The 24,268-nt window shown below is 43.4% G+C and overlaps 1 protein-coding gene across 1 annotated transcript in view; it reads right to left on the reverse strand.

Moving 5' to 3' along the window:
• Window positions 1–727: 727 nt before the first annotated feature.
• The window catches only part of LOC106582116 (follistatin-related protein 1), a 57,710-nt gene continuing 34,169 nt past the window's right edge, over window positions 728–24,268 (reverse strand). The window contains exons 4-11 of the mRNA XM_014164869.2: window positions 20,240–20,369; window positions 16,555–16,587; window positions 15,962–16,092; window positions 13,727–13,845; window positions 11,943–12,055; window positions 4,918–5,028; window positions 4,667–4,761; window positions 728–2,191 (exon numbers count right to left, since the gene is read on the reverse strand). Coding sequence (XP_014020344.1) covers window positions 2,150–2,191; window positions 4,667–4,761; window positions 4,918–5,028; window positions 11,943–12,055; window positions 13,727–13,845; window positions 15,962–16,092; window positions 16,555–16,587; window positions 20,240–20,369 — 774 coding nt within the window. The 3' untranslated portion in view covers window positions 728–2,149. The remainder of the gene's footprint in view (window positions 2,192–4,666; window positions 4,762–4,917; window positions 5,029–11,942; window positions 12,056–13,726; window positions 13,846–15,961; window positions 16,093–16,554; window positions 16,588–20,239; window positions 20,370–24,268) is intronic.

Here is a 24,268-nt window from a genome sequence, read left to right on the forward strand (position 1 = left end):
TCGGGGTTGGCTTGTTCCAGTAGCTCCTCCCTAACTGTTGAAGCCGTTCGTTCATTGGCCTACATGCATTTATATCACTTGGATCTGATCTGATAGAGTAACATCACGACTTTTATTGTTTCCCGTTTGCTGGTAAAACAGGTTTGACGTGCATCAATTTGTAATGGGTCAATAATAAACTAAAACTGGGAGAAAGTTGAAGATGGTGATGAACCAGTCTGCGCCTCTCCCCTGGATATTATGCATTCATCCACTAGTAGACTACATTATGTAAGACATCATGCGAGAGTATAGCATTTTATATATACAAAACGTGTATAACCTGATGTAGGTTTAAAAAGCAACATCAATTCACCCATATCCTACTTAAACCACAATGCCTCCTTGCAGAATAAAAAAAAGCACACTGTTTACAATGTTTAGTGACTTTTAAAAAGGATTATCATATTACAGCCACAATATGGACCAGATGGCATTGGAACACTGCCTCTTGGACCAATACAAATGGAATGTAGGCTAGATTTTCTGTAGAAAACCACACCAGCAACAATTCTCTGATAGACAGCTCTGATTCAAAAATGTGATTATTTTATATTTTTTTGTGTTTTAAGATTTTTATTTATTACTGTTTGAACGTAAAAGATAAACACACAGACAGACAGACAGACAGACAGACAGACAGACAGACTGACACAAACACAGAAAAACACACAGGTTGAGACATTTGTAGTACTGTATGGGTTGTCTTTTATTGGCATATATACTCCTTATACACTCTGCATTCCTTTTAGAATAAAAAGTTATTAACCAAACTAGTTATGGAACTTTTACACAAACATTTAACAAGGACTAAACCACATAGCTCTAAGGTTACTATAAAAATTCTGCCAATTATAGTCTTGCCCAATCCAATTGTGGTTTAAAGCTTGCTGGACACAAGACCTCGACAGTGTGTGTCTGCAGGCCTATGTTTGGGTGTTAAAGGCACTGATTTAACCACAAATAATTCTCAGGATGAGTGGGATTTTGACAAATAAAACATAAAACAAATATGACACTCACCGCCACACTAGTAGCTCACACTCTCTCAAAAAACACTCCCTCATCACACACACATTATCTGACAGACGCATTCACTCTGAGTTAGAGATGCATCTAAGTTATGTTAGCTGACAGCAAGGCTAATCCTTATAACTGATCTTTGATAAGCACAGGTATAGTGTTGTTGCTGGGTCCAGAGTAATGCTTTACCTGGAGGGGTTCGTACATCATTTCATCATCATAGTCATCATCAGGCTTTGGTTTCAGTTCTCTCCCTGCTGTACTCAGTTCAGCTCTGTGCTTGGTGCTTGTTGCTTTCATTCTATATTCAACGTTTCACATCTAGATGACTATTGCTTCGATGTTTCTGAAACAAGCACCAGAGAGCGCTGATTGAATACAGCACAGGAGCCATTGTGATCACATATGATCTCCAACTCAAGCATATAACAAATTGTACATAGGAGCAAGTGTATTTGTCAAAAAGCAGGGCGTACTAACTAAACGGGATGATTCACTAAGGCCTGAAACTACGCTGCTAGTCACGGAGGGTGAAGTGCATTGGTCAAGTAGTATCATGGCAGTTCTGTAAGCAAATAAGCTTAAAGTCAAGTGTATGACATCCCACTACCTTCCCCTACAATAGGACACTGTCATCGTCTTGCTCTACACTTCTCTAACACATCTTGAAGGACTTTCAAGAGGATTTTGTTTCCTTGATGAAGACAGCTCACTCCTAATATCTCTAATCTTTCTCATTCCAAACAATTACCGCTTGCTATTTTACTAACAAGAGCCATACCCATGAATACTGTAACTATATTGTATACATAGGAAGAAGAAGAAAAATGTAACAGTAGAAAATGGCCCCATTCCTAGTGCAGGGTGCAGTAATACAATCACAAATAAAGACAGTACTTAACACAAGGAACTCCTAAAATAATACTCTAGACTGCCCCTGCATCTAACAAACATCAACAAAAAGACAGTAAAAAAGCTCTAATAATTAACATATGAGTAAATTCAGCAAAAGCACAGGGCCTCAAGGTACATCAAGTATAGAGGAAGAGTGTCTCTCTCTCTCTCAAGCCCTTCTTCTTTGGGCCTCTTAGGCCTCCTTTGTGCTGGCCTTCATCTTCTCCACTGTTTCCTGTGTTTGAAAGAGGGAGGGGGTAGAGGGAGAGAGATGGTGTGAGAGGAGAATGTTATATATTGTCATGAGAATAGCAATATACTGTATGCCATGTACAGTGCCTTGCGAAAGTATTCGGCCCCCTTGAACTTTCCGACCTTTTGCCACATTTCAGGCTTCAAACATAAAGATATAAAACTGTAATTTTTTGTGAAGAATCAACAACAAGTGGGACACAATTATGAAGTGGAACGAAATTTATTGGATATTTCAAACTTTTTTAACAAATAAAAAACGGAAAAATTGGCCGTGCAATATTCTTCAGCCCCTTTACTTTCAGTGCAGCAAACTCTCTCCAGAAGTTCAGCGAGGATCTCTGAATGATCCAATGTTGACCTAAATGACTAATGATGATAAATAGAATCCACCTGTGTGTAATCAAGTCTCCGTATAAATGCACCTGCTCTGTGATAGTCTCAGAGGTCCGTTTAAAGCGCAGAGAGCATCATGAAGAACAAGGAACACACCAGGCAGGTCCGAGATACTGTTGTGGAGAAGTTTAAAGCCGGATTTGGATACAAAAAGATCTCCCAAGCTTTAAACATCCCAAGGAGCACTGTGCAAGCGATAATATTGAAATGGAAGGAGTATCAGACCACTGCAAATCTACGAAGACCCGGCCGTCCCTCAACTTTCAGCTCATATAAGGAGAAGACTGATCAGAGATGCAGCCAAGAGGCCCATGATCACTCTGGATGAACTGCAGAGATCTACAGCTGAGGTGGGAGACTCTGTCCATAGGACAACAATCAGTCGTATACTGCACAAATCTGGCCTTTATGGAAGAGTGGCAAGAAGAAAGCCATTTCTTAAAGATATCCATAAAAAGTGTCGTTTAAAGTTTGCCACTAGCCACCTGGGAGACACACCAAACATGTGGAAGAAGGTGCTCTGGTCAGATGAAACCAAAATCGAACTTTTTGGCAACAATGCAAAATGTTATGTTTGGTGTAAAAGCAACACAGCTCATCACCCTGAACACACCATCCCCACTGTCAAACATGGTGGTGGCAGCATCATGGTTTGGGCCTGCTTTTCTTCAGCAGGGGCAGGGAAGATGGGTAAAATTGATGGGAAGATGGATGGAGCCAAATACAGGACCATTCTGGAAGAAAACCTGATGGAGTCTGCAAAAGACCTGAGACTGGGACGGAGATTTGTCTTCCAACAAGACAATGATCCAAAACATAAAGCAAAATCTACAATGGAATGGTTCACAAATAAACATATCCAGGTGTTAGAATGGCCAAGTCAAAGTCCAGACCTGAATCCAATCGAGAATCTGTGGAAAGAACTGAAAACTGCTGTTCACAAATGCTCTCCATCCAACCTCACTGAGCTCGAGCTGTTTTGCAAGGAGGAATGGGCAAAAATTTCAGTCTCTCGATGTGCAAAACTGAAAGAGACATACCCCAAGCGACTTACAGCTGTAATCGCAGCAAAAAGTGGCACTACAAAGTATTAACTTAAGGGGGCTGAATAATTTTGCACGCCCAATTTTTCAGTTTTTTATTTGTTAAAAAAGTTTGAAATATCCAATAAATTTCGTTCCACTTCATGATTGTGTCCCACTTGTTGTTGATTCTTTAAAAAAAATTACAGTTTTATATCTTTATGTTTGAAGCCTGAAATGTGGCAAAAGGTCGAAAAGTTCAAGGGGGCCGAATACTTTCGCAAGGCACTGTAGCTCTGATTAGATAGTAACAGACTCAATACCCAAAATTCCTCTACCCAGTGTTGTAGATATGTGGTAGTAGAGTAGTGGCCTGAGGGCACACACTTAATGTGCTGTGAAATCTATTGTTAAATGTACTGTAATGTTTTTTAAATTATATAACTGCCTTAATGTTGCTGGATCCCAGGAAAAGTAGTTGCTGCCTTGGCAGCAGTTAATGGGTCGCATGGTCTGTACAAGGTTAGTCATCAATAAAGAACAACTCTACCACTGTTTCTTTCTCAGGACAACTAAACATGCTGTATTGGCATAACAAAGCATATCTCCCACTCCTGATGGTCTAGGTCAGGGTTCCTACCCTAATCTAGCGCACCTGATTCTAATAATTAACTGGTTGATAAGCTAAATTAGATTAGTTACAACTGGAAATGGATCAAAAACCTACTGGAGGGTAGCTCTCCAAGAACAGGTTTGGAGAGCCCTGGTCTAGGTTAACTATTTGCATAGTCTTGACTGTTCAAACCACCCTTGATGTTGTGAGATATGCATAATAATTACTCATGGGCTGTAGTACACATCTTTCAAGGGGTGAAACGGGTGTAATAAACTCATTTGTTCTAAACTTTCAATAATATTGCAGCTAGTTGATAACTCTGTCTAGACAAATTCCAGAGCTACCCATCTGTCTGGGGAGATTGGAGAGCAGCCTGGTCTGTCCGTTGAACTTTGACCAACTGTTTCCTTGGTGACAGGCTGACCTGATGCTTGTTAAGCTCGGTCACACGGAGACTCCATTCCTCCTCGGTCATCTCCTGCCCTGCCTCCGCGGTCTCCTTGACAACCGCTGTCTTGTCTGAGAAAGAGATGCAAAGAATGAAAGAATTACAGGAACAATTGGAGAGAGAGAAGGACAGTTGTTGATTCCTTATCTGTTGTGCTATATGTGATTCAGATGACTTGCAGATGAGTCAGTGTGTCTATGCAGGTGTGCTGGTGTGTCTTTCCTCACCAGTACAGGTCATGGCAGTGCAGACCCAGTTGCCACAGGCACACACACAGCGGTTACACTCCACCTGTGTCTCGGCCCCATCTTCATAGGTCTCATCCTCCAGGGCACACTCTGCAGGGGGGCACATAGAATTCAGATTAAAAATAGATTGAGTACAGCAGTTATGGTGCCTCTCATACACCCCACATCTAACAAAGAGATATAAAATTCTGTGTTTTTAAGTTAAATCAATTTATTCTGTCTAAATAAAACATTGGCAATGCAGTTGAGTAGTGATGAGTTTATGCATAGTCCGCAGCAGAAAGAGAGCAACAGAGCCATAGATAGTGTGAGTGTGTTTGCATAGTATGTTAGAGCACTCTACTACAGTATCTGTGTCCCTGGCTCTGGTGAGGACCCAGGGCAGGCTCTGTTTTCCGGACTGGAATGTGTGCAGCTGCCTGCTGCAGCTGTGAGTGAGGTCACATACTGAACTTTCCCCTACATCATTAACCTGTTATAACCCCAGCATTTTGGGTAATTCTGGGCAATTCCGCTTAGTGTAATTGTAAGGAGTGCGTACTGGTGGCAGAGAAGTCAGATGCAGGAGAACAAAAACTGTGTTTCCAAACGGCGCAGTTTAATAACAAAAACCCACCGGAAAACAGAACAATCAAATAATGGGTACATAACCCGACACACACCAGGACAGACATGCACAAGCACTTACAATAAACAATTACCGACAAGGACATGAGGGGGAACAGAGGGTTAAATACACAACATGTAATTGATGGGATTGGAACCAGGTGTGATTGAAGACATGACAAAACCAAAGGAAAATGAAAAGAGGATCAGCGATGGCTAGAAGGTCGGTGACTTGGACCGCCGAACACAGCCCGAACAAGGAGAGGGACCAACTTCGGCGGAAGTCGTGACAGTACCCCCCCCACCCCCGACGCGCGGCTCCAGTAGCGCGTCGACACTGGCCTCGGGGACGACCCGGAGGGCAAGGCGCAGGGCGATCCGGACGAAGACGGTGGAACTCCTGCAACAGGTCGTACCCCTCCCACTCCACGAGATACTGAAGGCCCCTCGTCCGGCGCTTCGAATCCAGAATGGGGCGAACGGAGTACGCCGGGGCCCCCCCGATGTCCAGAGGGGGCGGATGAACCTCCCGCACCTCAGACTCCTGGAGCGGGCCAGCCACCACTGGCCTGAGGAGAGACACATGGAACGAGGGGTTAATATGGTAATCGGTTGGAAGCTGTAACCTATAACAAACCTCGTTCACTCTCATCAGGACTTTAAATGGCCCCACAAACTGTGGACCCAGCTTCCGGTAGTGCAGGCGGAGGGGCAGGTTTCGGGTCGTGAGCCAGACCCGGTCCCCCGGTGCGAACACCGGGGTCTCACTGCGGTGGCGATCTGCATTCCTCTTTTGGCGCGTCACGGCCTGCTGAAGGTGGACACGGACGGCTTCCCATGTCTCCTCCGCGTGCCTGAACCAATCGTCCACCGCAGGAACCTTGGTCTGACCCTGATGCTAAGGCGCCAGAACCGGCTGGTACCCGGTGGGAGTGGGATCCATGGGCCGCTCCTCTGTGTCATACGGCCAGGACAATGCATCTGCCTTAACGTTCTGGGAGCCTGGTCTGTAGGAAAGGGTAAACATGAAACGGGTGAAAAACATGGCCCACCTTGCCTGGCGAGGGTTCAGTCTACTTGCTGCCCGGATGTACTCCAGATTGCGGTGGTCAGTCCAGATGAGAAAAGGGTGTCTAGCCCCCTCAAGCCAATGTTTCTATGCCTTCAAGGCCTTTACGACAGCCAACAGCTCCCGGTCCCCCACATCATAGTTTCGCTCCGCCGGGCTGAGCTTCTTCGAGAAGAAGGCTCAGGGGCGGAGCTTCGGTGGCATACCCAAGAGCTGAGAGAGCACAGCTCCTATCCCAGCCTCGGACGTGTCCACTTCCACTATGAACGCCAAAGAGGGATCCGGATGGGCCAGCACGGGAGCCGAGGTAAACAGAGCCCTCAGGTGACTAAAAGCCCTGTCCGCCTCAGCTGACCACTGCAAGCGCACTGGGCCCCCCCTTCAGCAGTTAGGTAATGGGAGCCGCTACCTGACCAAAACCCCGGATAAACCTCCAGTAGTAGTTGGCAAACCCTATGAAGCGCTGCACCTCCTTTACCGTGGTGAGAGTTGGCCAATTACGCATGGCTGAAATACGGTCCCTCTCCATCTCCACCCCTGAGGTGGAAATGCGATACCCTAGGAAGGAGACGGACTGTTGGAAGAACAGGCACTTCTCAGCCTTGACGTACAGGTCATGCTCCAACAGGCGACCAAGCACCCTGCGCACCAGGGACACATGCTCGGCGCGTGTAGCGGAGTATATCAAGATGTCATCATTATACACCACCACACCCTGCCCATGCAGGTCCCTGAAAATCTTGTCTACAAAGGCTTGGAAGACTGATGGTGCATTCATCAACCCGTACGGCATGACGAGGTACTCATAGTGCCCTGAGGTGGTACTGAAAGCCGTCTTCCACTCGTCTCCCTCCCGGATACTCACAAGGTTGTAAGCGCTCCTGAGATCTAGTTTGGTGAAGAAGCGCGCCCCGTACATTGACTCAATCACTGTGGCTATGAGCGGTAGCGGGTAACTATACCTCACAGTGATCTGATTCAGACCTAGATAGTCAATACACGGGCACAGACCTCCCTCCTTCTTCTTCACAAAAAATAAACTCGAGGAGGCGGGTGAAGTGGAGGACCGAATGTACCCCTGACGCAGGGATTCGAAGACATATGTTTCCATAGCCTCCGTCTCCGCCTGTGAGATGGGATACACGTGACTCCTGGGAAGTGCAGCGTCTACCAGGAGATTTATCGCACAATCGCCCCGTTGATGAGGTGGTAATTGAGTCGCCTTCTTTTTAGAGAAGGCGAGAGCCGAATCGGCATATTTAGGGGGAATGCGCACGGTGGAGACCTGGTCTGGACTCTCCACCGTAGTAGCACCAACGGAAACCCCTAAATACCTACCAGAGCACTTTCGCGACCACCCCGTGAGAGCCCTCTGTGGCCAAGAAACAGTGGGGTTATGACAAGCTAACCAGGGTAGGCCCAGCACCACGGGAAACGCAGGAGAGTCAATAAGGAAGAGACTAATTCTCTCCTTGTGACCCCCCTGCGTCACCATGCCCAAAGGAGCGGTGACCTCCCTAATCAACCTTGACCCTAATGGTCGACTATCTAAGGCATGAACGGGGAAAGGCACAGCCACGGGAACAATGGGGATCCCTAAACTATAGGCTAACACTCTATCAATAAAATGTCCAGCCGCGCCTGAATCGACGAGTGCCTTATGCTGGGAATGCGGGGAAAACTCAGGGAAAGTGACATACACAAACATATGTGCAACATAGGGCTCTGGGTGAGAATGGTGCCGGCTCACCTGGGGTGATGCCAGAGCGCCCTGCCTGCTGCCTCGATCCCCAGAGGAACCAACCCGGTACCGACCGGCAGTGTGACCTCTGCGGCCACAGATGATGCACGAGCTGGAACCCCCTCCAGTCTCCCTGCGCACCGCCCCTCCCAGCTCCATGGGTATTGGAGAGGGGGTGCGGGAGGACGGAACCACCAGACCCCGATCAGAACGTCCGCGGGTAGCCAGCAGGTTGTCCAGCCGGATGGACAGGTCCACCAGCTGGTCGAATGTGAGGGTGGCGTCTCTGCAGGCCAACTCCCGACAGACGTCCTCGCACAGACTGCAGCGGTAATGGTCAATCAGGGCTTTGTCGCTCCATCCCGCGCCGGCAGCCAGGGTCCTGAACTCATGGGTGCTCCTCGTCTCCTGCCTCAGATGGAAGAGGCGCTCACCCGCCGCTCTACCCTAGGCCGGGTGGTCGAAAACTGCCTGGAAACGGTGGGTGAACTCCTCAAACTGGTCCAACGCCGCATCTCCCTCCACACGGCGTTGGCCCACTCCAGGGCTTTCCCGGTGAGGCACGAGACGAGGGCGGACACCCTCTCACGGCCCGATGGAGCTGGGTGGACGGTGGCCAGGTATAGGTCCAGTTGGAGAAGGAACCCCTGGCAGTTCGCAGCCTTTCCGTCGTATTCCTGGGGCAGGGAGAGACGAATCCCACTGGGACCAGGAGGAAGAGGGGCACTCAGAGGAGACCCCGGTTGTGTTGGTGTAGGCACTGGAAGAACTCCCTGTCTCTCCCAGCGGTCCATAGTCTGGACAACGCGGTCCATGGTGGTGCCAAGATGGTGGAGCATTGCTGAGCGCTCCCGGACGCGCTCCTCCACCCCTATACCCGGGGTACCTGCTCCTGCTGACTCCATAGTCGGGTCGGTGATTCTGTAAGGAGTGCATACTGGCGGCAGAGAAGTCAGACGGCGCAGTTTAATAACAAAAACCCACCAGAAAACAGAACAATCAAATAATGGGTACATAACCCGATGCACACCAGGACAGACATGCACAAGCACTTACAATAAACAATCACTGACAAGGACATGAGGGGGAACAGAGGGTTAAATACACAACATGTAATTGATGGGATTGGAACCAGGTGTGATGGAAGACAAGACAAAACCAAGGTTGGTGACTTCGACCGCCGAACGCCGCCCAAACAAGGAGAGACCAACTTCGACGGTCGTGACAGTAATACTCACCATCATTTTTTCATGAATTTTGTAAAAAAAAATTTTTTTTTACACCAAATACAAACATTGTGAGTGGACAAAGGGGTGATGCCCATTTGAAATAGCATACAGTGGATTCGGAAAGTATTCAGACCCCTTGACTTTTTCCACATTATTTTACATTACAGCCTTATTCTAAAATGGATAAAATAGTTTTCCCCCCTCATCAATCTACTAACAATACCCCATAATGACAAAGCAAAAACAGTTTATTTTTTATTTTTGCAAATGTATTAAAAATAAAAACGGAAATATCAGATTTACATAAATACTCAGACACCCTTTACTCAGTACTTTGTTGAAGCACCTTTGGCAGCGATTACAGCCTTGAGTCTTCTTGGGTATGACGCTACAAGCTTGGCACACCTGTATTTGGGGAGTTTCTTCCATTCTTCTCTGCAGGTCCCCTCAAGCGGTCCGGGCTCCGGCTGGGCCACTCAAGAACATTCAGAGACTTGTCCCGAAGCCACTCCTGCATTGTCTTGTGTGCTCAGGGTCGTTGTCCTGTTGGAAGGTGAACCTTCGCCCCAGTCTGAGGTCCTGAGTGCTCTGGAGCAGGTGTCATCAAGGATCTCTGTACTTTACACCGTTCATCTTTCCCTCGATCCTGACTAGTCTCCCAGTCCCTGCCGCTGAAAAACATCCCCACAGCATGATGCTGCCACCACCATGCTTCACCGTAGGGATGGTGCCAGGTTTCCTCCAGACATGACGCTTGGCATTCAGGCCAAAGAGTTCAATCTTGGTTTCATCAGACCAGAGAATATTGTTTCTCATGGTCTGAGAGTCTTTAGGTGCCTTTTGTCAACTTCCAAGCGGACTGTTGTGTGCCTTTTACTGAAGAATGGCTTCCGTCTGGCCACTCTACCATAAAGGCCTGATTGGTGGAGTGCTGTAGAGATGGTTGTCCTTCTGGAAGGTTCTCCCATCTCCACAGAGGAACTCTGGAGCTCTGTCAGATTGACCATCGGGTTCTTGGTCACCTCCCTGACCAAGGCCCTTCTCCCCTGAATGCTCATTTTGGTCGGGCGGTCAGCTCTAGGAAGAGTCTTGGTAGTTCCAAACTTCTTCCATTTAAGAATGATGGAGGCCACTGTGTTATTGGGGACCTTCAATGCGGCAGAAATGTTTTGGTACCCTTCACCAGATCTGTGCCTCGACCGAAGCCTGTCTCGGAGCTCTACGGACAATTCCTTCAACCTCATGGCTTGGTTTTTGCTCTGACATGCACTGTCAACTGTGGAACCTTACATAGACTGGTGTGTGCCTTTCCAAATCATGTCCAATCAATTGTATTTACCACAGGTGGAGTCCAATCAAGTTGTAGAAACATCTCAAGGATGATCAATGGAAACAGGATGCACCTGAGCTCAAATTCGAGTCAAGTAAGGTAAGTAAGGTATTTCTGTTATATATTCTTTATCAATTTGCCAAAATGTCATTAAGGGATATTGTGTGTAGATTGATGAGATTTTTTAAAATGAATTTTAGAATAAGGCTGTAACGTAACAAAATGTGGAATAAGTCAAGGGGTCTGAATACTTTTCAAATGCACTGTACATGTTACATTAAATATACGTCTTTCAAACTTTCTTAGGTCCATCCTACACACAAAATAATGTACAATTTATACGTAGAAGAAAGGAAATATATAATTGTAAGCCAAAGTTAATGTTTCCTTCATAGACATCCAAAATAATTTCAAACCGAGCTATTCTTACTCGTTCCTCGATAGATCGAAAAAGTGTCAGGGAGGCCCAACACCACCAAATATGTTAATGATTGGATGAATAATAAAAACATTTACATTACTTTTGGTGAACAGTGTGCAGGTCGCTATTATGGGTTATGCTAGCTTTCTTATTATGCTAGCTTCCTTTCTAGTATCTATAGCTAGCTAGCTAAAATATTTATGAAAATTATGAAAAATAATATTTGATTGTCCCTGTGGGACAGGGTGTTATAACAGGTTGCACGGCCTCTGCTCAACTCAGTACAGTACAACAGACTGAGGAAAAATACTCTTGTCTGTAAATAAACCATATTTAGCTGTTTTTGCTTCAATTAATTTCAAGTATGTTAGGGTGAGTTACAGTAGATATGCGTGTGGTTGTGGTGAATAGGTTTGCTATTTTGATTAACATAATGTAAATCCCATGCACTTTAAACACATACTGCAGTTTACTGCATGTATCGGAGAGGTTGATATAGAGGTATTTGTGTAATGAACTGAGAAAAAAAAACGTGTGATGTCAGCAGTAGTGTGCAATGTTGTCATCATAGAGTCATGGGGTCAAGGGTCATGTGTCTGTGAGCTCACTCTTCTCAGGTGGGTTGAAGCTGGGCTTCAGGCAGTTGAGGAACTCATCGAAGCTAAGCTTCCAGTCAGCGTTCTCATCTGACAGCTCGATCAGGGCGTCCACACATAGGCTTCTGGGAACAGGACAAAGAAACACACACACAAGTTCACATTCACTGCCTGTACTCATAGTTATGTATAGCTGTTGAGATGGTTATTGGGCATAGTTTCTGACTGATAAAACAGTTAGTGGATGATTTTGCATAGAGAATCTTCCTACATTGTAAAACAAATCTGTTGTTTCAACTAATTATTATTAAGTAACTGGTTCCACAACCTTTTTTTTTTGTTTACTCAAATTTTCAGTCCAAGTGTTACCTGAACCCCCCTCAAAAAGTTGCCTCAAATTTAGCTCCAACTTAAGAAACATTTAAAAATCTACTTAAAATGATGTGTTTCCTCAGAAATGGTCTAATAATTTATGTTCATTCAACTATAAATTATTATTTGGGCATCTTAACTAAAAAAGGCTCTGTAACTGGTTACACACACAATGCTTTTAACATACAATATTTGACACACATTAACATACATTGTGCATATTCTCTTATTCAGTAATTACGATTCAACATGTCCTCACCTGAGATTTGAATTCACAACCTCTTGGTTTCATGGCATTCCAATCTTCCTTCCATCATGTCTGTGTCGAAGACTGATTTTACCTGTATTTCTACACTTTGCACTTCAAAGTAAATCTCAGCTTTGTTAAAAGTACACTCAATAAAAACTATTTTATTTATCATGGTGATTCAGGACTAACATTAAAACAGAATAATATGCGCCACCAACATTAGACAACTATACAAAAAAACCTACACTTGCTGTAATAAGTAAATCAAATCAATGAGAGAATAGCCAGATTAACTTATAAATGACCCAGACGTGGAGACATAGCAGGAAGATCAGAATGCCATGAACCAAGAGGTTGCGAATTCAAATCCCAGGTGAAGACATGTTGAATAATAATGACTGTATCAATGCACAATGTAATCACGAATGTCAAATATGTAAGTTAAAAGCATTGTTTGTGTGTGTAACCAGTTGCACAAACTTTTTTAGTTAGAAAAATAATAATTTATAGTTGAATGAACATATGAGACAACTTGAGCAAACACATAATTTTAAATTGACTGAATTTTGCCTCCGTTTTCTCAAGTTGGAGCTAAGTTTGGGCCAACTATTTTTTTTTCTTCCAGGTAGCATTTGGACCAAAAAGTTGAGTAAACAAAAAAATGGCTGTGACACCAGTGACTTAACAATAATTAGTTGAAACAAATACATTTGTTTTTACAGTATATCCATCCTTCATTTGCAGGGCCAAGAGTTTTCCCTGGTCAAGTCACATGGCCAGGAATGACTCAGGGTCCTACTCATGTGTGGGCAATATAAGTGGCTGATTTAATCAGTTTATTTTCTCCAAACCTGAAGAAGCATTGCAGCACTGCTCCACTGAGCAGCACAGTGGAAACCCAGGCTCTGATAATGCACAGAACAGATGTCTGTGAGGGTAATAGCCACAGGAGGCCCCCGGTGCAGTTTAGACTGGGTCACACAGGGTTTAAGGCTCAGAGAGAGGGAAAGTAGGGCTTAATATAGCACCAGCTCCTCAGAAGCCCTCTACTGTACAGCTGAGGATAAGATATAGATACTGTAGAGGTATTCATAAACACTACACCAGAAATAGATAAGCTTTTTAAAGATGAAATAGCACACAAGCACGCACTCACTCACACACGCACACTGACCTGAGCAGCTTGTTGCTCTCCTGGTCTGCGTATGACTGCATGTCCACGTTGGAGTCATTATGTTGGATGAACTTGAGGAGCTCTGAGGAGTCCAGCGTGGAGTCACCATTGTCGTAGTTCTATGTACACGCACACACACACACACGCACACGCACACGCACACACCAACACAGAGTTAGTAGGAGTAGAGAAGAGTTTCTCTATCAATCACTTTCTAACAATATCTCCCTTTAACTGATAGAACACCTGCTTCTAGTCTGCTAATCCAGAGAGAGGGGGGACAAATGGAAATGGAACTCTATAACAGCCATAGAGTTCTATTCTATAAAGAGAGAGATTGACAGACAGATATGGTGAATAGGGAGCGAAAGTGAGACAGTCTCCAGAGAGAGAGGGGGGAGGGATGCGATGGCCCTGCCAGATGAGAGGATTGAGGGGTTTGGATGCAGGGACCTGTTGCCTTGGAAATAGATATGGTCTTTAATCCCTTCCCCCATGTGGGTCCCCCAGTGTGAACCTCTATATTGGGGTGGAGGGATACTTAAAGTCTCCATTATATCTTTAGTGCGTAGATGTGGTGGTATGTGGGACTATACTAAAGCCTCCATTATATCACTGTGCTCTGTCTCTGTGGAGAGTTAATGAAACTCTCAGACACAAGGCACATAGAGGAGACGGGAAGAGACACGAGGACAATGGTCTTTTCATTTCAAATGAATCTCTCTTATGTTTTCATGTGTGTGGAAGAAACTGTAACCAGTGGGGATAAAATCACAGAGTTATATAGAGATTGCAACGTTGAATCTGTCCCATTATGGCGTCTGTGAGAGCACGGACAGCGCCATTGAGGCCATTTCCATTTTCTTATTCTACTACTTCTGGTTGGTAAACAAACTGTAAGGGTGCATACTGACACCTGGAGTGTGTTGTTTCAACAGGTATAAAGCCAAGGTTGGTGATTTACTGCCACGTGGAGTTATGGAATGTTTACTCATGAGTATAATTAATTGGCTAATTCCTCTTATGTGATCCTTCCTTAACCCATAGGAAGTCCCATCAAGTTGACTACTTAAAAAAAAGTCCTCAATGGCGTTGCCCATGCTAAAACAGACTTCTGAGCCCTAAAGTCCTTGATACAACTCTCAGTCCCTGTCGCTGAAAAACCTCCCCACGGCATGATACTGCCACCACCATGCTTCACCGTAGGGATGGTGCCAGGTTTCCTCCAGATGTGACGCTTGGCATTCAGGCCAAAGGGTTCAACCTTGGTTTCATCAGACCAGAGAATCTCGTTTCTCATGGTCTGAGAGTCCTTTAGGTGCCTTTCGGCAAACTCCAAGCGGGCTGTCATGTGCCTTTTATTGAGGAGCGGCTTCCGTCTGGTTACTCTACCATAAAGGCCTGATTGGTGGAGTGCTGTAGAGATGGTTGTCCTTCTGGAAGGTTCTCCCATCTCCACAGAGGAACTCTGGAGCTCTGTCAGAGTGACCATCGAGTTCTTGGTCACCTCCCTGACTAAGACCCTTCTCCCCCGATTGCTTAGTTTGGCCGGGCGGCCAGTGCTAGAAAGAGTCTCAGTTGTTCCAAACTTCTTCCATTTAAGAATGATGGAGGCAACTGTGTTCTTGGGGACATTCAATGCAGCAGAAATGTTTTAGTACCCTTCCCCAGATCTGTGCCTCAACACAATCCTGTCTCAGTGTTCTACGGACAATTCCTTCGACCTCATGGCTTGGTTTTTGCTCTGACATGCACTGTCAAACTGTGGAACCTTATATAGACAGGCGTGCCTTTCCAAATCATGTTCAATCAATTGAATTTACCACAGCTGGACTCCAATCAAGTTGTAGAAACATCTCAAGGATGATCAATGGAAACAGGACTCACCTGAGCTCAAATTCGAGTCTCATAGCAAAGGGTCTGAATACCTATGTAAATTAGGTATTTATGTTTTTTTTACATTTCTAAAAAACAGTTTTCGCTTTGTCATTATGGGGTATTGTGTGTAGATTGATGAGGAAATTGTTTTTATTTAATCCATTTCAGAATAAGGCTGTAACGTAACAAAATGTGGAAAAAGTCAAGGGGTCTGAATACTTTCCGAATGCACTGTATGTGAGGGGTAAAAACTGCTTAATTTTTTTTTTTACATGTGGTCCATAGTTTTGGACTTCATAGAACCAATATCACAACTGGAACACACATACACACAGCGACACACACTGACACACACACCTTGAAGTATTTGAGCAGGATGTCGGTAAAGTTGGAGCCCTTGACAAACCAGCCGTCTGGGACCACCTCAGTCTGCAGCCACTGGATCACACGATGCCTCAACTCATTACGGTCTGCTACGTAACACACCACTGGAGAGAGGAATGAGAGAGAGAGACAGTGGGTGTGAGTGAGCGAGACGGACGGAGAGGGAGAGCGAGAGAGAGAATGTGACACAGTCAAAACCCACAATCTAGCAGGTACTCTAGCCTTTCTGACACTCTCTAGGATGATCAAGAGAATCCACATAATCCCTGTTCTGCCCAGAGCACACCAGTACCTCCCCGCTCAGTATGAGGTCAAATGTACTGTCCTAACCCCTAACACTCCCTTTCAGTTAAGTCTAGTGATAGGGAGTGGATAAGGTTAGAACACTATTACAGAAGTGTGCTTGTTACTAGAGCACTGAGAGATTAGTAGAGCACTGATAGGGCACTGCGAGAGGTGTACTCTGTCTGATAAAGCCCCATTAGGACTAGAGGAGATAAGAGCAGAGAGATACAGAGCTCTGATTGGCACAAAGCCCACAGATTCACTGTGTCACAATCACTCACCTGGGCTGGCAGCGGCTTGCTCTGCTTTCTTCTCTGCAGATGACAAAGAGAGAGAGAGAGCAACTTTAATTCATTGTGCTTTACAGTATCTAGCGTTTCTCCCTATCTAGTGTTTTTCACCATGTCATTGTCACATTGCCACAATAACCATTAATGCCCAAGGACACCGTGACATGATGGCCTCTTTGTGACACTCGTACAACAACAGAGGAGTAACCGATTTATCATCAACCTGATCAATGTCCAGGCCAACAGACAGACACGAAGAGGTCATTGGGTGTACAGGTTCAAAGTTCAACACTAGGAGATAATCAGTCAGGTAAATTAAAGATGAGTATGGGACCATATGTGTCACCTGTCAGTTCGCACATAGACTGACTGTCATGCCAACCAGAGTATATAGGCATCAGATAGAAATAGAGGTCAGTCGTGTGCTATACACCAGACCTGGGATAACTATAGTTTTAAATATGCTTTTTGGAAAGTAACAAATAGTTACGTTGGAGGTGACTACAACTATTTGAATACAGATCTGAAAAGCAACTACTTTAAAAAAAAGACATATATTTGAATACAGATCTCAGAAAGCGACTAAGTTTGAAAACTATTTGAATACAGATCTGAGAAAGCAACTACATTAAAAATATATTTGAATACAGATCTCAGGAAGTGACTACTTTTCAGAAACTATTGGATTTGCTGCCTTTCAACTAATGGCAGGCCTGTATCTGGAACGTCATGTTGCAGATAGAAATGTGATGAAAAAAGCACACATTATGTCCTATACTATTCCAATCTATCTGACATTTGATCTACACAATACACTTCTATCTGAACATTCTGTAAATTTCCATTCTCCTGAACAGGTCCCAGGTGTAGATAATCAAGTCAAACCAATCAACCAATGATATTGTGTACAGATAAGTATAAATACGTTGTGACAATATACTGCACAGCAAATTCTCCAGTGTAATTTAAAAACAATTATTAACACTGACAGTGTTGAGTCTGTGGACCCATATAAACACTGGAATAGTGTTACATTAACACACTGCTTAGTGTAAAGCCTTATTCCAATATTTTAGAGAGTGCCTTTCGAGTAAATTGTAGAGTTACCACCCATGACTGTATTTGTTAAGGACAGAGGAATTGTATTTATTTTTTATTTCACCTTTATTTAACCAGGTAGACTAGTTGAGAACAAGTTCTCATTTGCAACTGTGACCTGGCCAAGATAAAGCATAGCAATTCGACACATACAACAACACAGAGTTACACATGGAACAAACAAAACATACAGTCAATAATACAGTAGAACAAAAGAAAACAAAAAGTCTATATACAGTGAGTGCAAATGAGGTAAGTTAAGGCAATAAATAGGCCATGGTGGCGAAGTAATTACAATATAGCAATTAAACACTGGAATGGTAGATGTGCAGAAGATGAATGTGCAAGTAGAGATACTGGGGTGCAAAGGAGCAAGATAAATAAATAAATACAGTATGGGGATGAGGTAGGTAGATAGATGGGCTGTTTACAGATGCAGTGATCTGTGAGCTGCTCTGACAGCTGGTGCTTAAAGCTAGTGAGGGAGATATGAGTCTCCAGCTTCAGTGATTTTTGCAGTTCGTTCCAGTCATTGGCAGCAGAGAACTGGAAGGAAAGACGACCAAAGGAGAAATTGGCTTTGGGGGTGACCAGTGAGATATAGCTGCTGGAGCGCGTGCTACGAGTGGGTGCTGCTATGGTTACCAGTGAGCTGAGATAAGGTGGGGCGTTAACTAGCAGAGACTTGTAGGTAACCTGTAGATCATACATTTTTGGTCCTATGGACTTCACCAAGTGAGATCCTAAGCAAATATTTAATCATAATTTTTTTAAATTATTAACAAAATACCCTACATGCAGTATTTCAATGCCCATGAAATATTTGGCAGCCATCAAATAAATATATTTTTTGGTTTCAAATAACTTGCATATATTCAAATAGCTTCAAATATTATTTGTTTTTCTGAGAGGTATTCAAAATATATTCAAATATTATTAGTTTTTCTGAGACCTGTATTTGAATATTTGAGGTTAAAGGAAATACACCGACCAAAAATATCAACGCAGTATGCAAGAATTTCAAAGTTTTCCTGAGTTACTGTTCATATAAGGAAATCAGTCAATTAAAATAAATTAATTATGCCCTAATCTATGGATTTCACATGATTGGGAATACAGATATGAATCTGTTAGTCGCAGACACCTTTAAAAAAGTTAGGGGAGTGGATCAGAAAACCAGTCAGTATCTGGTGTGACCACCATTTGCCTCATGCAGCCTGACATATCTCCTTTGCATAGAGTTGATCAGGCTGTTGATTGTGGCCTGTGGAATGTTGACCCACTCCCCTTCAATGGCTGTGCGAAGTTTCTGGATATTGGCAGGAACTGGAAGACGCCGTTGTACACGTCAATCCAGAGCATCCCAAACATGCTCAATGGGTGACATGTCTGGTGAGTATGCAGGCCATGGAAGAACTGGGACATTTTCAGCCTTCAGGAACTGTGTACAGATCCTTGCGACATGGAGCCGTGCATTATCATGCTGAAACATGAGGTGATGTCGGCGGTTGAATGGCACAACAATCGGCCTCAGTATCTCGTCAAGGTATCTCTGTGCATTCAAATTGCAATCGATAAAATGCAGTTGTGTTCGTTGTCTGTAGCTTATGCCGTCCCATATCATAACCCCACTGTCATCATGGGGCACTTTGTTCACAACGTTGACATAAGCAAGGTGATCATTTGCCCGCTGAAGTGGGTTACGATGCCAAACTGCAGTCTGGTCTAGACCCTAGTGAGGACGACGAGCACGCAGATGACCTTCCCTGGGACAGTTTCTAGCAGTTTGTGCAGAAATTCTTCGGTTGTCAGCTGTCTGGGTGGATGGTCTCAGACGAGGTGAAGAAGCCGGATGTGGAGGTCCTGGGCTGGTGTGATTACACGTGGTTTGCGGTTGTGAGGCTGGTTGGACGTACTGCCAAATTCTCTAAAACGACGTTGAGGCGGCTTATGGTAGAGAAATGAACATTCAATTATCTGGCAACAGCTCTGGTGGACATTGCTGCAGTCAATATGCCAATTGCACGCTCCCTAAAAACTTTAGACATCTGTGGCCTTGTGTTGTATGACAAAACTTCACATTTTAGAGTGGCCTTATTGTCCTCAGCACAAGGTAATGTGTAATGATCATGCTGTTTAATCAACTTCTTCATATGCTACACCTCTCAGGTGGATGGATTATCTTGGCAAAGGTGAAATGCTCACTAACAGGGATGTAAACAGATTCATTCACAACATTTGAGAAACAAGCTTTTTGTGAGTATGAAAAATTCCTGGGATCTTTTATTTCAGCTCATGAAACATGGGACCAACACTTTACATGTTGCTTTTATATTTTTGTTCAGTGTAGTTGCCAATAGTTTCCTTTACTGTATTCTCTATATTCAACTACCTTGAGTATTTGAAAAGTTGGTATTTTCAAATAAATTACAAAATACAACTATTTTCTGCCCAGGACTGCTATACACACACAAAGTAAACAAGAAAGTGTGTGTGTGTGTGTGTGTGTGTGTGTGTGTGTGTGTGTGTGTGTGTGTGTGTGTGTGTGTGTGTGTGTGTGTGTGTGTGTGTTCCACACCCTGGCAGTGTCCATCATGAGCCACCTGGATCTTGAGGCCGGTGAGACAGGCATCTCGGTGGAGCTCACAGTGGTTGCGGTACGTCTTACTGTTACTGCCACACACTGAACGCTTGTGGGGCTTACAGCTCTGGAAAGGGAGAGGGAGAGATGTTATAACTACATAAATATATGATCTTGACTCTCTTAAAGCAGCAATCAGCAATAGAAACAATAACAAAGTACTTTCCCCGCCCATGTTTCCGTAAAAAGCTGAGTGTTGGGGCAGGAGAAGTACCACTCTAAAATTCATAGACAGAGCTATGGATGCAAGGACTGAGCATCCATGACATAAAAATTATTGTTTTAACCATGTTTGAGGCTATATAGTGTTTGTTTACATTTACTTTGTTTACAAACATTGGAGTAAAACAAACTTATATTTTGGGTTCCGATTAGGTATGGCAATTGAAAAATGCTAATGAGGCATAAATTGTATTCTTCAAGAATCAATGGGTACATTTCATTCCTTTTTAAGTCAAAACATTTATGAAGCAACTGCTGATTGCCCCTTTAAGGTCACACTAACCATGTTTCTATCCACAGTTTTGTTGCGAGTAAAGTTATACCATATAAACAAATCATGACAGCTGTGATGAAAACAGGAAGTTAAGGAACAATTTTATCAATGCAGACAGATAATTTGTTTGTTCGACATGGTGGGATCTTTTTGTGTCTGTAAAATGTATTATGTGAGAAATGGCAATGGAAACGCCTTTATGTGTAAATATTTATATAATAACCATTATATCAAAGTAAACTTGGAGTCACGCGATGACATGGTGTGTGGTCCTCCCACTACGACTCGGGAAACAATGCAGTTTAAATTAGGCTACAAAATAACGAAGTTATGATGAACTTCACAGGGTGGTGAAAACTGACTCAGTAAACCATGCAGTTTATTAGGCTACAGATGAAATAAGTTATGATGAACTTCACAGGGTGGTGAAAGTGCAAGGTGATGATCTTGATGCTCCTTCCCAATAAATGTTGGGAGGTTCTTAATCTGGTGACATGATGATCGATGCTTGGCTGCAGTTTTGACAAATAAAAACATTCTCACTCTTATCCATGATCTCATCATGTAGACTAGCCTACCCGCACGGTCCCTGTGAGCAATTGGCTAGAGCGCAGATGCCAAAACAAGAGTAGGCACATTTTCTATTTAACGCAACAGTTTTTGTGACAAAACTATCAGTAGAGTTGAACATTAGATGGCAATAGATTGAAAACTAGATTTGTATTCTGTAGATGAAAATGTAAGCAAAAAAGTAGATTTTGTGTGCACTATCACGCAATGATTTTTATCTGCAACAAGTCCACTGATTGGGAAAATGTGCATATTTTCTTTATGCATATTTTAGAATATTTGCATGAAAAGCTGTCATTTGAATTAGCCTTCCCTGTAGCTCAGTTGGTAGAGCATGGTGTTTGCAACGCATGGTGTTTGCAACGCCAGGGTTGTGGGTTCGATTCCCACGGGGGCCAGCACAGAAAAAAAATGTATGAAATGTATGCATTCACTACTGTGAGTCGCTCTGGATAAGAGCGTCTGCTAAATGACTAAAATGTAAATGTAATTACACTGTGCTGATCTAGACTGCAATGTATTTTCAAAATACTGTAATTTCTATTTTCAAAATACCTATACCATTGTTTACAGCGGTTCACATTTTGTGGCTCCACTTTCACCCTGCATTGAAGTCAGAAGTCTGATAGCACTATGGTGTGATAAGAGGGTCTGCTAAATGAACTAAATATAAATGTTTTTGTAAAAATATTGATAAATACTTTGTTGATGGAAAATGTACTTGATACGATTGTGATATACTGTCTCACCTACCTATCTTAAGACGAATGCAGTAATTATAAGTCGCTCTAGATAAGAGCTAAATGACTAAAATGTAAATGTAAAAATGGACAATTGCAAAGCATGCAGAGTATTATTCTAATAATCTATGCCCTGAAACAGGGCCAATAATAATATCCAGTGTGCGTTGCAGTTCATTTTGGTGTGTTCATTTTCACATACAGATTTACATTTTGGTCATTTAGCATTTACATTTTAGTCATTTAGCAGACACTCTTATCCAGAGCGACTTACAGTTGTGAATGCATACAATTTCATACATTTTTTTTCCTGTGCTAGCCCCCCGTGGGAATCGAACCCACAACCCTGGTGTTGCAAACACCATGCTCTACCAACTGAATGACTTGCTCAACATATCACAGTCATAGTATTTTGTAGTTTATTTCGATACATTGATCTTTATGGTATTTTGCCCATACCTGCCTATGGGGCTAGTTAGGAACCATCAATAAATTACACCTTGTATAGTGGCTTGCGAAAGTATTCAACACCCTTGGCATTTTTCCTATTTTGTTGCCTAATAATCTGGAATTAAAATAGATTTTGGAGGGGTTTGTATAATTTGATTTACACAACATGCCTACCACTTTGAAGATGCAAAATATTGAGACAAATGAGACAAAAAAACAGAAAACTTGAGCGTGCATAACTATTCACCCCCTCAAAGTCAATACTTTGTAGAGCCACCTTTTGCAGCAATTACAGCTGCAAGTTTCTTGGGGTATGTCTCTATAAGCTTGGCACATCTAGCCACTGGGATTTTTGCCCATTCTTCAAGGCAAAACTGCTCCAGCTCCTTCAAGTCATACCACAGATTCTAAATTCGATTGAGGTCCGGGCTTTGACTAGGCCATTCCAAGACATTTAAATGTTTCCTCTTAAACCACTCGAGTATTGCTTTAGAAGTATGCTTAGGGTCATTGTCCTGCTGGAAGGTGAACCTCCATCCCAGTCTCAAATCTCTGGAAGACTGAAACAGGTTTCCCTCAAGAATTTCCTTGTATTTAGCGCCATCCATCATTCCTTCAATTCTGACCAGTTTCCCAGTCCCTGCCAATGAAAAACATCGCCACAGAATGATGCTGACATCACCATGCTTCACTGTGGGGATGGTGTTCTCGGGGTGATGAGAGGTGTTGGGTTTGCGCCAGACATAGTGTTTTCCTTGATGGCCCAAAAGCTACATTTTAGTCTCATCTGACCAGAGTACCTTCTTCCATATGTTTAGGGAGTCTCCCACATGTCTTTTGGTGAACACCAAACGTGTTTACTTATTTCTTTCTTTAAGCAAAGGCTTTTTTTCTGTCCACTGTTCCGTAAAGCCCAGCTCTGTGGAGTGTACGGCTGAAAGTGGTCCTATGGACAGATACTCCAATCTCCACTGTGGAACTTTGCAGCTCCTTCAGGTCTGTGAGCTTTGGTGGGCGGCCCTCTCTTGGCATGTTTGTTGTGGTGCCATATTATTTACATTTTTTAATAATGGATTTAATTTTTTGTCTATTAAAATAACATCAAATTGATCGGAAATACAGTGAAGACATGGTTAATGTTGTAAATTAATATTGTAGCTGGAAACGGCAGATTTTTTATGGAATATCCTCATACAGTAGGCGTACAGAGGCCCATTATCAGCAACCATCACTCCTGTGTTCCAATGGCACTTTGTGTTAGCTAATCCAAGTTTATAATTTTAAAAGGCTAATTGATCATTAGAAAACCCTTTTGCAATTATGTTAGCAAAGCTGAAAATGTTTGTGCTGATGAAAGAAGCAATAAAACTGGCCTTCTTTAGACTAGTTGAGTATCTGGAGCATCAGCATTTGTGGGTTCGATTATAGCCTCAAAATGCCCAGAAACAAAGAATTTCTTCTGAAACTCGTCAGTCTGTTCTTGTTCTGAGAAACGAAGGCTATTCCATGCGAGAAATTGCCAAGAAAGTGAAGATCTCATACAACACTGTGTGCTACTCCCTTCACAGAACAGCACAAACTGTCTCTAAACAGAATAGAAAGAGGAGTGGGAGGCCCCGGTCCACAACTGAGCAAGAGGACAAGTACATTAGAGTGTCTAGTTTGAGAAACAGATGGCTCACAAGTCCTCAACTGGCAGTTTCATTAAAT

Source organism: Salmo salar, chromosome ssa21, assembly GCF_905237065.1.
Source record: "Salmo salar chromosome ssa21, Ssal_v3.1, whole genome shotgun sequence".
Classification (NCBI taxonomy): Eukaryota; Metazoa; Chordata; class Actinopteri; order Salmoniformes; family Salmonidae; genus Salmo; species Salmo salar.